Consider the following 16,377-nt stretch of genomic DNA (forward strand, 5'->3'; position numbering starts at 1 on the left):
TATGTGGTTGAAAACGGGAGCAATGTCAGAATAGCTTTGTTGGCTAGAACGGGAAACTCCTTAGCAACAGATAACCAGAAACTGTCCAAAGGAAGATCAGCACAGTTTAGCTTTAAACCACCATCTTGTTTCAGTTCAATGTAGTGATGGGCATTCCGGCTCTTTTAAGAGCTCCCAAGTGGCTCCTCAGATTTTTTGTTGTTGTTGTTGTTGGCTAAATTAATTTAACGTTGTCATTGTCATTAATTTACTACTGTAAAAAGATGCAATATATCAAATGTTGATTAAATGTCTTTAATTAAATCCTCTTTGCACTGCTAGCTACAAAAAACATATTATATAATATAAAATACAAAACCAAACCAAACACATCTCACAGAGAACAAGGTCAAATCTCTGCATGTAAATCTCTAACAACACAACAAGAAAACATAAATTAAAAAGTGTAAAAGATAAAGCAGCATCAGGTAACAGTTCTCCTGTTTTACCAAAGAATGGTTAAAGGAAACCGAGTGGCTCAGCTTGGGGGGGCTGATCCTGTTTCTCCTTTCTGTTATCATCTGTCCTGGTCTGGAGAAGATTCTCTCTGAGGGGACAGTCTCAGTCTCCGTGTGTGAGACGTGGGTAGACTGAACACCTGGGGGTCTGCACTTCTTTGGATAAGCGGCTCCTCAAGATACGATCTTACTTTATTTTATTTTGCCTTTGTGTCAACCGCGTTAAAATGTGTCCAGATTTCTACGTTTTCTATCTCTCGTTTTTTCTCTTACCCTTTCTAGCGCGTCGTTTGTCTCTAGTCTAAAGTTCTCCTCTCTCCCTGCCTCCCTTTCGTTTCGTCCGCTCGCTGTGCTGCATGTGCGTAACCCCCCCCCCTCCCGCGCTCGTTGTGGACACGCAGACGCACACACACATCTCGACCAATCACGTTAGACTTTAACAGAATTTCTTTGGGCTCACAATCAGCTCACAATGACGGGAACCGGCTCCTGTCGTTCACTTCAAAGTCTGAAGAGCGATCTACGGGCGGCACACACACTTTATTACAGCGCGGACACCCGACAATGGTTCATTAGGGGATATTAGAAAGAAAAAAAAAAAGAAAATTAGGTGATATTGGAAAATTTCTTGCGGCACACCGGTTGGGAAACACTGTGTTAAGCACTGTCTGACGAATTCTTCATTTTTTGTGAATGTTAAACAAAGTTGTTTCATGTAATTTGTCAGTTTGAATCTCGTGTTTTAAACAAAGGACCTTAAAGCAGACCAAGCATATATTTAATCACTGAACACAAGCCATAACAAAAAACCACGTATGAGGTCTATGAAATGCCATGCAGGAGCACAAAAGACACAGACCAAGGGTGAAACCCCAAAGGGCCGAAAGGGCAGAAGCACACAAACTTTATTCCACAAACAAGAACTAGAGAGACAATCAGAGACTGCAGACCCCGCCTCCAATAGACTATTGGATCTTGTGAGACAGTAAACAGGGCTTCCGGATCAGAGGGGCCAAACCTGCTCTAGCTTGCTGCTCCGGAACGTACTACAAGACTCCTTCTGGACTCTTTTTCCCATCATGCCATTCGTGCCCCTCCCTCTTAAAGTGACAGTTTACAGCAGAGGCACAATTCCAGATGTAAAAATAATTCTAGAATCTGGATCCAGATCCGGATCAACGCCATTCTCGGGGAGGACCGAGCCACGGACAGAACCTTGCTTGTGTAAAAATTTCAAGTTGATTGGGTTACTAGTTTTTGAGTTATGCGCGCGGACAGACAGACAGACAGACCCAATTGCAATACCCTCGCCTCCCCTTCGGCGAGGGTATTAACAAGAGGTGGGTGAGACTAACATGAAGAGGGGAGATGTGTGTGACAGTTGGACAGTTAGAAGCAGGAAGTGGCAGAAGTATAAAAGAGGGGGTGGGGGACAGTAAACACGACAGTAAACACGAGGAAATGAGGAGTAAACTAAAAGTGCAAAGATATATAATATTAGATAATATTACAAATACAATAGTACTATAATATAGAGATATTATAAAGGGACAGAGACCAGAATTGATGATAATACAAGATGTGTGAAGCTACCAAAATGACTTTTCCACGTGTGATTGGATAATCAGAATGGACAATATCCCCAGGTGTGAAAAGGCTCTGAGGGTTAATAGCATTTCAATAACCTCTCCTCTCTTGTTGTCAGATGTTGGTGGTTACTTTGAGACAGGAACTCTGGTGCGATATGACTTACTGTCAGAGGACCCTAACCCCTTGCGTGTTGGTGTATCTATTGATGCCAACCTTACTCAAGAGGAGCTGGTGTTCAGCTTCAGCACCTCCAGCACTCCCAGTATCCTTGTCTACATCAGCTCCAGAACTCAGGACTACATGGCTGTGGTCCTGAGGCACAACGGTGAGCTCATCATTGCACTAGAGCTTTTTTTTTATTAAATGAACTTGTGTTTTATGAGCTATTACTACATTGTCTGGCAAATAATGTCTGTATGTCTGTTCAGGTACTCTCCAGATACGCTACAATCTTGGTGGGGTAACTGAACCTTATACCATAGATGTTGAACATCGTAACATGGCCAATGGACAGCCGCACTCTGTCAACATAACTAGAAAATTAAGAAAAATACGACTGCAGGTTAGTACTTCCTGCCGTAACAGTACTACTTGTCCAACTTTCTCCCACATGCTGCACTACTTTGAATTGTGATGGTCTGGCATTTGAAAAAATATGCACAATTACTCAACATCTCTATATTTGTGAATCTTAAGAAATCTGCAACTGGAGTTTTTTAGCTTAGCATAAAGAGGGAACACAGATTGTCACAAGACCTAAATACATTTGCTGACTTAATTCCTGTTAATTGTCTCGTCGTCTTCCGCTTATCCGGGTCCACCTTTTGGCTTAGCTCCCTCCTCACCACAACGGACCAGTTAAGCATCTGCATCACCACAGACCCGATCCGCCTGTCGATCTCCCGCTCCATCCTACCCTCACTCCTGAACAAGACCCTGAGATACTTAAACTTGCAGGGAAGGCACCCTTTTGTCCCCCGGGGTGAACTCCAACATACAGGCAGAGAGCCTGGGGGCGATCTAAAAGCCCACCCCTGCCCTCTGCCTCTCTCCCAGGACAAACGAGAAAGTCCAGCCCCTCTCAATGACTCGGGTTCCAGAGCAGATGCTGTGTGTCGAGATGAGGCCGACTATATGTAGCCGATAACACTCAACCTCTTCCACCAGCTCCTTCCCCACTAGAGAGTTCCACAAAACAGTTTCCATAGTTGAGGATCAGACCTTGGTCCACTGCCCGATCCACACTGCACCGGACCCTTCTGCTCATCCTGTGGGTGGTGGGGGCACACGGGACCACAATGTCACCGTTTTGGGCAGGGCCAGGCCAGGCCCCATGGGCGAAGGCCCGGCCACCAGGCCTGGCTCCAGGGCGGAGCCCCAATAACCCTCCTAACTGGGTACACATTCCTTATCTGGTCCTTCACCTAGGACCAATCTGCCATGGCAGAACCAACCAGGGGCAAACTGACCCCAACAGCATAGCTCCTAGGGTCACTAGGACTCACAAACCTTTTTTCCCACCACGGTACGGTGGTCTCTAGATAATAACACTTCAACATTATTTTTAAGTTTTATCTGACTCCAAACTGCTCAAATATGCTCAAATGCCAGACCCTGCATTTATTTTTAGGAACATTCTTCTGTCACTCTTTCCTCCAGGGCTCCCCTCACCCCACACGACCCCATTATTTGCAATTTGCCTGTTCCAACAAATGGACTAGTAATATGGCCAGGGAAGATTTTCAGCTATGACTATTTCCTTTGTCAAGCAGTACTGTTTTCCCTTGAGGGAATAATTTTATTTGGTATGTATAGTAATGCTATTTACATCCAAATGTATGCTGATGTTAGTGTGTGTGTATGTTTACACCGATATAAGATCTAAATAACACCAAATACCAAAGTGACAATTGCAATGTGAGGTATGGGATTGGCTAGGTAATTTGACCCATAATGTAAGCAAAATAATTGGCATGAATTTCACAGTAAATACCAGTAATTGTTTTAATCCTGACATTTTAATAATTGGTGAAGTCATCAAATTTGTCACATGTTCAGCATTTTGGATTTGGAAAACATAAATAAAACAGAAAAGTTTAAAGTAAAAGAAAAAGCTAAGCTAGTTTTATTGGGAGCATATTAACTGTTATTGGATAATGAACAGTTCTTAGTGGTAACAGAGTCTTTTTTTCCCTTCAGCTGGACCACTACCCAGTCTCCATATACAACCTGCCAGAGGCCTCTGACACTCACTTCAATCTGGTTAAAAGTATCTTTCTGGGAAAGGTCTTTGGTATGTGACATAGACATAAGGGTGATATTCAGCAGCTGAATTGTGAGTGTAAGGTTTTTCAGAATTATTGGAGCCAAAAATGCAGAAGTCAGAGACACGGATAAGGTTTAAACACTGGATAACTGATTTTAAGCTAATAAAATAACGGGTTAGGTTAGGGTACAAAGTACATGCTAGGACAGCTAGGAGCAGGAGAGAACGCCTTGAATCGAAAGCACAGAAAGACAGGAATGAGCAATTAAACAGCAATGAACTTGCAGAACAAATGCCATTGATGGATTACCACTGCGGATACACTGATCTAATGAATACTGGGTGGCAACAGGTCATTAGAATATTTTGTAGTGCAGGTGAAGCTGATGAGATGACTTGGGGTAGAGGTGCAGGGGATGGGGAGGCAGAAATGAGCTCGAGAACTGCTCAGTTAATCGCACCCTGGAGACCACAAAAGCAAATGTACAGACATGAGTAAACGGAGAAAGCAAGGGCAACATGAGAGAAGGGAGATACTTGATAATTGATGAATGAATTGTAGTCAGACCAAATATTGATTTGATTTCGATTTGTATACTACTATTATCATGTTTCATTTTGTAAATTGATAAAAACAATTACATTTTATATTTCTGCAATGATTCCAACTTTGCAGCATTTGGACTTTTGCATGGTGCTATTTTTTCTTTTTTTTCCAGAAACCGGACAGATTGACCCTATCCTGATTGAGCGCTATAACACGCCAGGCTTTGTGGGCTGTCTCTCAAGAGTTCAGTTTAACAACATCGCACCATTGAAAGCTGCCCTGCGCTTGGGCCTGGCAGCCCCCGTCAGCACACACGGCATTCTGGTGCCATCCAACTGTGGAGCCTCACCCCTGACCATTTCTCCAATGGCCTCGGCAAACGATCCCTGGCACCTAAAAGCTGGTAGAAAAAGAATGATTACACGTTTTGAAGGAATATTAAAACATTAACAAATGTTTAATTTTTTTTTAAATGTTTGCTTTGGCCACAGCTGGCATTGTTTTCCCTTTCCACGAAGAGACGGACACTGATGATGCGGCCTTCCACAATTCTTCGATTATTGGAGGTAAATGTCATTTAACGTGTTTAGAACTGCAGGTGGGAGGAGTCTTTCAAATAGCCGAAAACTATGATCAGCCCTCAAATGAGTTTGTTGCTATTATTGGAAATAGTTCAAAGCAGTCAGACAGACGAACACATCTCAACAGCTGTTACAAGACACACCCCAACAAGTACTCTGTAGCATCGTTCAAATACAATAACAGCTGCTGTTAGCATCGTTCCTCAGTAGCATGTATGACAGTACAAGTACAGTCTCACAGTAGCATGTATTACAGTACAAGTACAGTCTCACAGTAGCATGTATTACAGTACAAGTACAGTCAAACAGTAGCATGTATGACAGTACAAGTACAGTCACACAGTAGCATGTATTACAGTACAAGTACAGTCAAACAGTAGCATGTATTACAGTACAAGTACAGTCACACAGTAGCATGTATTACAGTACAAGTACAGTCTCACAGTAGCATGTATTACAGTACAAGTACAGTCTCACAGTAGCATGTATTACAGTACAAGTACAGTCAAACAGTAGCATGTATGACAGTACAAGTACAGTCACACAGTAGCATGTATTACAGTACAAGTACAGTCTCACAGTAGCATGTATTACAGTACAAGTACAGTCAAACAGTAGCATGTATGACAGTACAAGTACAGTCACACAGTAGCATGTATTACAGTACAAGTACAGTCTCACAGTAGCATGTATTACAGTACAAGTACAGTCTCACAGTAGCATGTATTACAGTACAAGTACAGTCACACAGTAGCATGTATTACAGTACAAGTACAGTCTCACAGTAGCATGTATTACAGTACAAGTACAGTCACACAGTAGCATGTATTACAGTACAAGTACAGTCAAACAGTAGCATGTATTACAGTACAAGTACAGTCAAACAGTAGCATGTATTACAGTACAAGTACAGTCACACAGTAGCATGTATTACAGTACAAGTACAGTCAAACAGTAGCATGTATTACAGTACAAGTACAGTCACACAGTAGCATGTATTACAGTACAAGTACAGTCAAACATCCTGTCTAAGAGGAGCATTTCTAAAAAGCCCTTGCGGTCTTGTTTCCGTTGAACGTCTGCTACATTATAGTTTGTTTATCATCATCCTCCGTCTGCACAAGTTGTTTCCATTTTTAGGAAATTCTTTATTTCACAAAGGAAAATCTTTCAAAGGTCTTGTTTCGGAGCTGGACGTCATCTGCTAAAAAAAATCATTGCGTGCAAAAGTTTTGGTTTAAAAGAACATATTTGTCTGTGACTCTTATTCTGAAAATGTGTGTATCAATAAATAATTTTATATTTAAGCTTAATCTACCTTAATTAGTACTGGCACCGCCTTGCGATGTGCTGGCGATGAGACGATTGAGGTTGTCTTGTCTTCAAGAAGATGGATGGATAGTCCGGGTACCACCCAATCTCAATTAAAGGACAAATGATCAGTCAATATCGAGGATCAGAAGTTTTGAGTTTGATTCATCTTATTTCTCATCAGACCAAGGACTAAACAAGAATAATTACTTCGTTTAAATTTGATAATTTACTAAAAATAAATGCTGTTGATATTGTACTGTAAATAAAATGGGTTGTGAAAATGAAATATTCACTGACCCGCCATGCTCTGGCCATGCGTCCGGGGTGTAAGCAACACCTCTTGCCCACAGTCAGTTGGGACAGATATGGGTCACAGTTCTGCTGTCTGTGGGCGAGAGGCGGGGTTCACTCTGAACGAGACGCCACAGAAAATCAATCACTCACATTCACAGCTCCACAGTTGAGCATGTTCAATTTGCTCATCGGAATCAGAAGTAGTTTATTGCCATTGTCAGTGAGTGCTCACAGACTAGGAACGTTTCTCGGTGAAGTCTTGCTACATCTAACAGTAATGACAGAATACAAAATACAAAAACTATACAAGTACAGACACATCAGCAGCAAGAGTGGATACACAGATGTGTACTAGCAGCAGTAAACTAGCGTCATCACGCAGTGCAAATGGAAAAGTGCAAGTTGTATTCAGGAGTCCGGGACAGAATTATTAAGTGTTCATGAGTCTTACGGCCGAGGGGAAGAAGCTGTTCTTGTGGCGGGAGGTTCTGGTCCGGATGGACCGTAGCCTCCTGCCTGAGGGGAGAGGGTCAAAGAGTCCGTGTCCAGGGTGAGAAGGGTCGGCTGTGATCCGACCTGCACGCCTCCGAGTCCTGGAGACATGCAGGTCCTGGAGCGATGGCAGCTTGCAGCCGATCACCTTCTCCGCAGCACGTACAATGCGCTGCAGTCTGTGTCTGTCCCTGGTGGTGGCGCCAGCGTACCACACGGTGATGGAGGAGGTGAGGACAGACTCCACGATGGAGGTGTAGAACTGCACCAACATCTGGGTTGGCAGCTTGAGTTTCCTCAGCTGCCGCAGGAAGTACATCCTCTGCTGAGCCTTCTTGATGAGGGAGCTGATGGTCGGCTCCCACTTGAGGTCCCGGGTGATGGTGGTGCCCAGGAAGCGGGAAGAGTCCACGATGGAGATGGGGGTAGGGGGGTCTGTGAGGGCGAGGGGGGGCGGTGGGGCTGTGACTTTCCTGAAGTCCACGATCATCTCCACTGTTTTCTGGCTGTTCAGCTCCAGGTTGTTGCTGCTACACTGCAGTTTCAGTCATCAAATGCAACACAGAAATGCCTCAGGCGGAATCAAACCCACCTGGGGCACGTGTCAAATTCAAGGCCCGGGGGCCAAATGTGGCCCTCCAAGTCATTATTTGTGGCCCCCGAGAGCTGTGTGCAGACATTTGTTTTTGTAAAAGGCTGCATCTCACACGTGTTCTTAACCCACATTTGTTGGTTGTTCTGCAGTTCTGCTCCTCTCGACTGTGACAAAAGAGTTTTGAACAAAGTTAATGTCATAACTTGTGTTGGATGATATTTTTATTTATTTATAATTAAATATTATTTACTTTAATTAGTTTGATTATTGATCGATGGAGTAGTGTGGTTTTCTTAACCTGATCAATTGAAATGATTTATGTTATAATAACAGCAATAATCTATCCATATATTTTTACAAGCTATACAATTGAATATGCAATGTTTGTAACTTAAGTAGTGAACTGATCAAACGGAACAATTCAGCAACATGGCAATAACAACAGCAACACGCTGCAGTCAGGAAATCAATAATCTGCTGGCGGTGACTATTGGAAGTTATTTGAACTTTTTAGTTTTTTCCAGCATGTGCTGACATGTTGATCCGGCTACATGTGGATCAGGATCAGCACTGGACAGCTCCATAGGTAGCCGGCTACATATGGATCAGGATCAGCACTGGACAGCTCCATAGGTAGCCGGCTACATATGGATCAGGATCAGCACTGGACAGCTCCATAGGTAGCCGGCTACATATGGATCAGGATCAGCACTGGACAGCTCCATAGGTAGCCGGCTACATATGGATCAGGATCAGCACTGGACAGCTCCATATGTAGCCGGCTACATATGGATCAGGATCAGCACTGGACAGCTCCATAGGTAGCCGGCTACATATGGATCAGGATCAGCACTGGACAGCTCCATAGGTAGCCGGCTACATATGGATCAGGATCAGCACTGGACAGCTCCATAGGTACCCGGCTACATATGGATCAGGATCAGCACTGGACAGCTCCATAGGTAGCCGGCTACATATGGATCAGGATCAGCACTGGACAGCTCCATAGGTAGCCGGCTACATATGGATCAGGATCAGCACTGGACAGCTCCATAGGTAGCCGGCTACATATGGATCAGGATCAGCACTGGACAGCTCCATAGGTAGCCGGCTACATATGGAGCTGTCCAGTGCTGATCCTGAAAGTGACGTCTTTTCCGCGGCATCGACTCGGGGGATGTTCTTTAGCTTGTCCATTTTACATTAAATGACATTACATTTAGTTACATTTTTACTGTGTTACGGTTTACATTTGGCCTTTGGAGGTTAAACATAATGCTAATGTGGCCCTTGGAGAAAACCATTTTGACACCCCTGCACTATGCGATACCACTGCACCACCTACAATCAGTCTTGTGGGAATGTGGGGTTATAGGTCATCAGAAGATGACATAAAATTTGCTCAAACAGTTTTTGAGTATTGACCCATTATCTCACACTAATCTGTTGCCAAGTAAAAAAGAAAAAAAAATGCACCACTTGAGTTACTGATTTACCAAACATGCTAGAACCTTCCTTGACCTGCCTCATCATGTTTGTGTCTAAGATTAAAGCATTTCCAAGGTGCCTATACTTCAAAAAGAGAGGAGCGGATGTTAGAGTTTAATGTAGATGATGCTAAAATATGGGCACATTTCTCTCCTGCTGGAATACTACAACATAACCATTTGAAGGCATGCCAGTTCTGGGGCCACCATGGTGTCATTAAAGTAGAAAATCCTCTCCCCAATACCATTCTGATTCTGCAAAATAATATGTTGTTAATATATCATAAAAATAGCGCAACATTTAAATGCAGAAATTGAAACATGATAGAAATGATCATTTTCCATTTTTAAATAAAAAGCAGGGTTTGGGTGCTGGTATCTCACAAATTCCATGGTGGATTATGCTGTAGGTCTGGCTGATGGCTACAAGGAGACAGAATTACTTATGGTGTGCCTGTTTACACGAGTGATCCTCCCACTCCCTTTTGTGGTTCCTTCAGACGGATGCGTCTACGGAGTCAAACTGGCAACTTGATGTGCTGCTCTGTCTGGCTTCTAAATCAATGGGTGCAATGCAAATACATATTAACATGATAATCATTTTAGCAGAGCAATATTACCCATATCCACTGGCAATAAATACAAACTATGCAAGCACACATGGAGGCTTGTCAAGTCATGTGGCAGAGACCTTCACAAGAAGCACCCGGTATTAACGTCGTTCATTTGTTTCCAGGCATCATCACCGTCGTGATCTTTGCTGTCCTCTGCATCACGGTGTTTGCCGTCCGGCATCTACTCCGTCACAAAGGTTCTTACCACACCAACGAGGCTAAGGGGGCGGAGTCAGCAGACTGTGCTGATGCAGCTATTATAGTGAACGACCCTGCCTTCACCGAAACCATCGAGGAGAGCAAGAAGGAGTGGTTCATCTGAAGGCTTCACAGCAATATGGCCTGTTGCTGTTAGGATGTCTGTAGCATAGAGCAGTATTGAGGTCACTTGTGGAACCTCCATAATGTAGAGACACAAACAGCTATAACAGTGTACGTATTAAAGCATGTCAGTCGTGTGGATCGGGGTGATTAAACAGCGTTATAGTTGGGCTGGAGGATGGCTTGGTTGAGTGAATGTGATCTTCAGCTTTTATTTCACTGTTAATTTAAATAATGTTATTTGAATGTTTTTATATTAACTGGAATAATTTGTTTTCTCCAAGTTATTTTCTTTACATTTATTTTTTTCCCAACTATGTGCTGAAGAAATTAAAACATTTGTGTTATTCTAGTTGACTTTATATTCAACCTGACAGTAGCCACATTATTGTCATTAGGATTTAAGAAAAGTAGTTTTCTTCCTTCCACTGTTTATTGAAAATTTCAGATATTTTCTTTTCATTTCATTCAGTATCTTTCTACAGAATGATTTGAGGGTCGAGGGACTATGAACAATGAACTCTTGTCCAAGTTCCAATTCCAGTGTTCCGTTAGTCTTCTGTCTCTGCATTAGCATGGAAAGACCCCATTTTAAATACTTGTCTCTCATCCTTAAAATTATATTTTCCCCCGGGGACAAACCTGTGTGAGCTGTTGTGGCCATGCTGATAGCTAATTTATCTTACTAAGTTATCTGTTTGGATTTATTATATTACGTTTGTTCACCTCATATAAAATGACAGCTCACGTTTGATCTTTTCCATCAACTACCGACACCCGATGGCGTCTGACAGGCCTTGTCATATATGGAGGAGCTCTTATGGTGACTGATTCCTCTTCATTCATGCTTTTCTCATTATCATGAAAATTGTAATCTTGGACGTCTTCCACTGGCTGGTATTAGCGTTTAATAAGAGGCGGATCCAGATGCCACATTTTTGTCATCATGACACGCTGATGGGTCAACTTGCAGATGCTGATCTTGCCTGCATATTATGTAATAATCCCAAAGAAACCTCTAAGAAAAAAATCATCTGTGTTGAACCAAGTCGACTGGACTGGTAGGGAAAGCGTGAAACTGATTTTCCTCTTATCCAAGAAGTTTCTGATGAGGAGTGGTCGAGGCCTTCAAGCAGCGGTAAGAGTCGCTGAACCCAGCCAGGGTTTCCCCTTTGGGCTGAATCAACGGACAGTAGTTCAGATGAGGATCGGTGTAATTTACCAGTCATGGTATGAGCGTTCAGCTTCTGGGGAGGGAGCTCAAAGTCTGCATCGTATGTAGGTGGAGGACAGCCGATGGTGAATGGTACCGTCTCAAACCCGCCGTCTTCCTTGGCCAAGCTGTGTATTGTTGTCAAATGAATGTCCCATTGAGTTTATTGATCATACATACACTATTGAATCTTCATCGACTGCCAGGGAACAATAAACAGCTCATTGAGAATATCTTTAATATAAAACAATCGGACAGCAGTGAGTGAAGACCGGCTGCAGAGATCATGAATGATGTGTAAGACGAAATGGTTTAAACTAATCAGAAAATATAAAACAATATCCTGTTGTGACTTACATTCTGTTGTCCCCGATATTGTCACAATAAGTACATGTGGTAATGGTAAAAATATACTGCTGCCTCTAAGGTTTAACAATAAAAAAAACACCCACTTATTTGGACATGTATGACAATAAAAGTGGGTAATAACAAATTTGTAAAAGGAAGGAAGGAATCCACAATTAAAGGGAGTTATGAACGCAGTCCTTGCCGTACTCTCATTGCAACAGGAGACGTCCTCATTCACCGGCATCATTTGCTCTCTGACTTTATCAAGCTTCCAAAGTAAGCTGTAACAGTTTTTAATTTGTTGTTGAGGAAATTCTGCTCCACCTCCACCTTCCCTCCGGAACCAGCCAGAGAAGCTATCTGCAAAAGCAGACATGGAGATCATTTTATTATAGATTACTGCATCTACAGTACAGTTTACCTATTATTATTATTATTATTATTAATAAAAACTGTCTATCAATGTTCACACTGCATGTTAATGTTTCTTAATTTTCCCCACCCTCTGTTGAATAAAGCTCAATTAAACAACCCATGTATGTTAGTTATATAATATATATATAACATGCATATACTGTATGCATGTTATATACTACATTATGAATATATGTACGCAATATACTACATACTGTATGCATGTTATGCAGTTTTGGCTGTGCTCAGTAATGGAACTGAAAACTTAAAATGCTCCATTACCACTGCTAATGAACTGGTAGAGCCTGGCATGGCACAAATGCCACCACTAAACGTTTGTGAATCAATGAATGCTAGCTAGTGTTACGGTTTTTGAGTAGTCAAGGCACACTTCATGAAAAAGGCTGCCGACCCGTGTTCTAACACGTATATATAATAAACATATCCCACCCACAAACAGGTGTCGTGATAGAAGCTTAATTCACTTGTCAGTGGTCGTAATGCTGTGGCTGATCAGTGTATGTATGTTACATAATGTATGTATGGTGAATGCTAGGCCAAATTGTAAAGCCCTTTGGGCAAAGCGAAGGTGGAAAAGCGCTATAAGAGCAGTCCATTTACCACGCCTCTACTTCTCCCTCGCTAGCCTCAACGCTAACATTGCATCTGTGGTTCTCTTCCTCAGCAGAAAGCCGTACTGCTGCTCACAAGTACTTACTTCTGTCCCGAGTCTAATCTCAACTTCGTATGAGACTATCGTATGACTATCTTTATCCCCTATAGTTTACAAAACACTGCATGAAAACTATAAAACTTTCTTCTTGAAAACCAGAACAATTCTCAGTTCCTGTGGCATCTTCTTTACCTCTAGGATTGTATTAAACAAACCCATTAAAAACTCTACAGCTACCTCTACTAGACAATTCTACACCTCCACAGGTATGTGGTCTACGCCAACTGCCTTCCCATTCTTCATCCTCTTCATCCTTTCTAACTTCACTTGTGCTAATCTTCATCACTTCCTGGTCCACAACAGGTTCCTCTACTCCCCTTTGATCTCTCTCATTTTCCTCATTCATTAATTCATCAAAAATAATTATCAAAATAAGGTAATGAGTCTTCCTAGCACACTATTAGCCTCTGTCAACACTTTGCCACCTCTACCCTTCCAATCTTTGTCTCTTTGTCTGTCCAACCTGTACAGATCCTTCTCTCCCTCTCTACTATCTCACCTGCATACAGGTCATCATATGCCCCCTGTTTGACCTTTGCCTTGCGTCTCATCTCCCAGTACTCTTGTTGACTCTCTTCTGTTCTCTCAATGCCCCTAACCCCTTTTCCTATATACAGATCTGCACTTCCTGGTTCCACCAACAGTTCTCCTTGTCTCCTTTCTTTCCAGAAGACACACCCAATACTATTTTACCTGGCTCCCTTCTCACTCAAAGCCTGTCTCAACTCTGAAAGACACACAACACTCATCATTCTCCAATACTTCGTCCTCTTCATCTTCTTCACCACTAGAGTCATCTTACCACCGCCAGCCTACGCTGGCTGGTTACACTCTCTCCTACCACGAACTTAGTCACCAACCTTGTCTAAACGGCACCGTCTACACAAGATGTCATCCACCTGTGTGTTCCTCCATCCACACACACTTGTAGGTCACCCTAAGTTCTAGCGTCTTCTGGAAATAAGAATTAACTCCTGTCATTTCCATCCTTTCCACCACAATTACATCTAATCATTTTTTGCAAATATAAATGTTTTCCCTTTTTGTCCATCTACCCCCTCATCTTAGAAGAAAATGGTTTGACCTGTCTCTGGCTCGCTGTGCTGTGGAAAGAAGGAGAATGAGCGTAGAGGTTGGTAGGTAGCGGGCGGGTGGGGGAGCAAGCGCACAGAAGGTGAACACTGAACAGACTCGGTCCGGATGTATGTTTTCGGTTCAATTTGTCGGAGGACTGTAAAAAGTTTGAACCCACAGAGTGTACGTAACAAGTCCAAATACGATTCCATGATGTAAACAGCACAACAGAGCAGCTGAGAGACACCTGAGCCCCGAGTATAAAATACATGCTGTAACATCTGATGAGGACCTGCTTAATGCATCTATGGCATAAGACTACAGAGTATTCAAGTTAACCTGTGCATACTGCTTCACATTATCTTTGTCGTTGCCAGTGACTGTAGCTAGAGGAGAGTGTGCATTCAGGACGTTTTCATTTCCTGTCACAGGGCAGGCTAACAGTTTAGCCATGCTGACTATTGAGAGAGAGCTTGTTCAAAGACTCCATTTCAGTGACATTATTAATGACTCTGCAATCAAGAAAATAGTTTGATAGTTTGAGAAGGCAGAAATATGTCCTGCTAAAATGTGAGAATTAGAATCGGAGGGTATTATGAATAGTCAGCTGTTTGTGATCAGTAAAATTTGTGTCCAATTTAATTGAAATTGGTTGTGAAGTTCTTGTAATGCTTTTAGATACGTCAGTTTTTGTCATTAAGAGTAATTTTAAAATTTCTGTTGTGTGGCTATTTGATTTATGAATGGTTGCACAAGATCATTCGGTGTGGGTTGGGGGGGTACCCATATGGTTCCTGCTTGTCCCGGGCCACAGCAAGTCTGTTGACGGCCCTGACTATGTATGTATGTATTGTACATTATATACTGTAGATACTATATAATTAATGTTACATACTCAAACCTTTCATAGCCAATAGGTGACATATGCTTACACTTCGGTAGCATTTTTGTTTGATAACCAATATCTTGTTCACTACTCATGCATCTGCAAACAAACACAGTGGACATACTCACTTGATCCACATCAGCATTACGAGGCAGGAAGTACACAATGTTGTCCGATATCATTTTAGCCATGTGGAAAATCTCAAATGTGCCTGCTATTAAGGATAAAAACAGACATGTGATCTGAATAAGGGAAATGTTAGACACACAGTGAGGACATTCAAGGGTGATCCAGACCAACGATCCCCAACCACCGGGCTGGAGCCCGGTACCGGTCAGAGGCATTTGTTTCCGGGCCAAACAGAAAGAAGGAATGATTTATATGATTTCCATTGTATTGATTATTAGAGTCTGAAAGGTGTTTCATTTGGAAAAATTAACACATTTTCTCCGGTGTCAAACAAACGTCTTTGGAGAGCTTCTTTGCGAAGGAGAAAAGGCCAACTAAGGAGCCAGAATGGGAGCCTACGGAAAAGAAAAGAAAGCTTATTCTATTTGTCAGGTGACTCATGCACCAAGTCCGCTCTGCATAATATGTGGCAACAAGCGAGTGAAAACGAGACAATGAAGCCTTCAAAACTGCTTCGCCACATCAAGATCAAGCACCCTGGCTTGGAAGACAAGGCCTTGGATTAAAAAAAAAAAAAAAAAACGTGAACATGAAGGACAGAAGAAATTGAGGCCACAATTTTCAACAAATGTGTGCGTTATGGTGAGTAGATATTGGTGTAATAATTATCTAATAGTTATTCCAAGTGCATAATATAGTGTTTAGTGGTCCTATTTTTTTAATTTAATTATACCCCAGTCTGTGGAAACATTGCCTGACATGAAACCAGTCCGTGGCAGGAAGCAGCTGATCCAGGATCCTGAGTACCAAAAGGAACCAGAAGAGATCATACATCTCCTCTCTTAGCTGCTCCACAGTGGGCTCCTGTACAATTTTGAATTAATTTTAAAATCCTCCTATCCTACAAAGCTCTCATTGGTCAAGCCCCAGCATATACAATACTCAAAAAAAGTTAGGGATATTCAGCTTTCGGATTACATTT

General features: G+C 42.3%; 2 protein-coding genes across 2 annotated transcripts in view; one reads left to right on the forward strand and one right to left on the reverse strand.

The window, feature by feature from the left end:
- LOC137905078 (contactin-associated protein-like 2) overlaps positions 1 to 10,599 on the forward strand; it is a 53,930-nt gene extending 43,331 nt beyond the window's left edge. The window contains exons 20-25 of the mRNA XM_068749302.1: positions 2,203 to 2,412; positions 2,516 to 2,649; positions 4,287 to 4,380; positions 5,073 to 5,303; positions 5,392 to 5,466; positions 10,400 to 10,599. Coding sequence (XP_068605403.1) covers positions 2,203 to 2,412; positions 2,516 to 2,649; positions 4,287 to 4,380; positions 5,073 to 5,303; positions 5,392 to 5,466; positions 10,400 to 10,599 — 944 coding nt within the window. The remainder of the gene's footprint in view (positions 1 to 2,202; positions 2,413 to 2,515; positions 2,650 to 4,286; positions 4,381 to 5,072; positions 5,304 to 5,391; positions 5,467 to 10,399) is intronic.
- Positions 10,600 to 12,067: 1,468 nt separating this feature from the next.
- tgs1 (trimethylguanosine synthase 1) overlaps positions 12,068 to 16,377 on the reverse strand; it is a 30,639-nt gene continuing 26,329 nt past the window's right edge. Inside the window, exons 18-19 of the mRNA XM_068748781.1 lie at positions 15,395 to 15,473; positions 12,068 to 12,519 (exon numbers count right to left, since the gene is read on the reverse strand). Of these exons, the coding sequence (XP_068604882.1) occupies positions 12,403 to 12,519; positions 15,395 to 15,473 (196 nt within the window). The 3' untranslated portion in view covers positions 12,068 to 12,402. The remainder of the gene's footprint in view (positions 12,520 to 15,394; positions 15,474 to 16,377) is intronic.

The sequence above is a fragment of the Brachionichthys hirsutus genome, chromosome 15 (genome assembly GCF_040956055.1).
Source record: "Brachionichthys hirsutus isolate HB-005 chromosome 15, CSIRO-AGI_Bhir_v1, whole genome shotgun sequence".
NCBI classification, from domain to species: domain Eukaryota; kingdom Metazoa; phylum Chordata; class Actinopteri; order Lophiiformes; family Brachionichthyidae; genus Brachionichthys; species Brachionichthys hirsutus.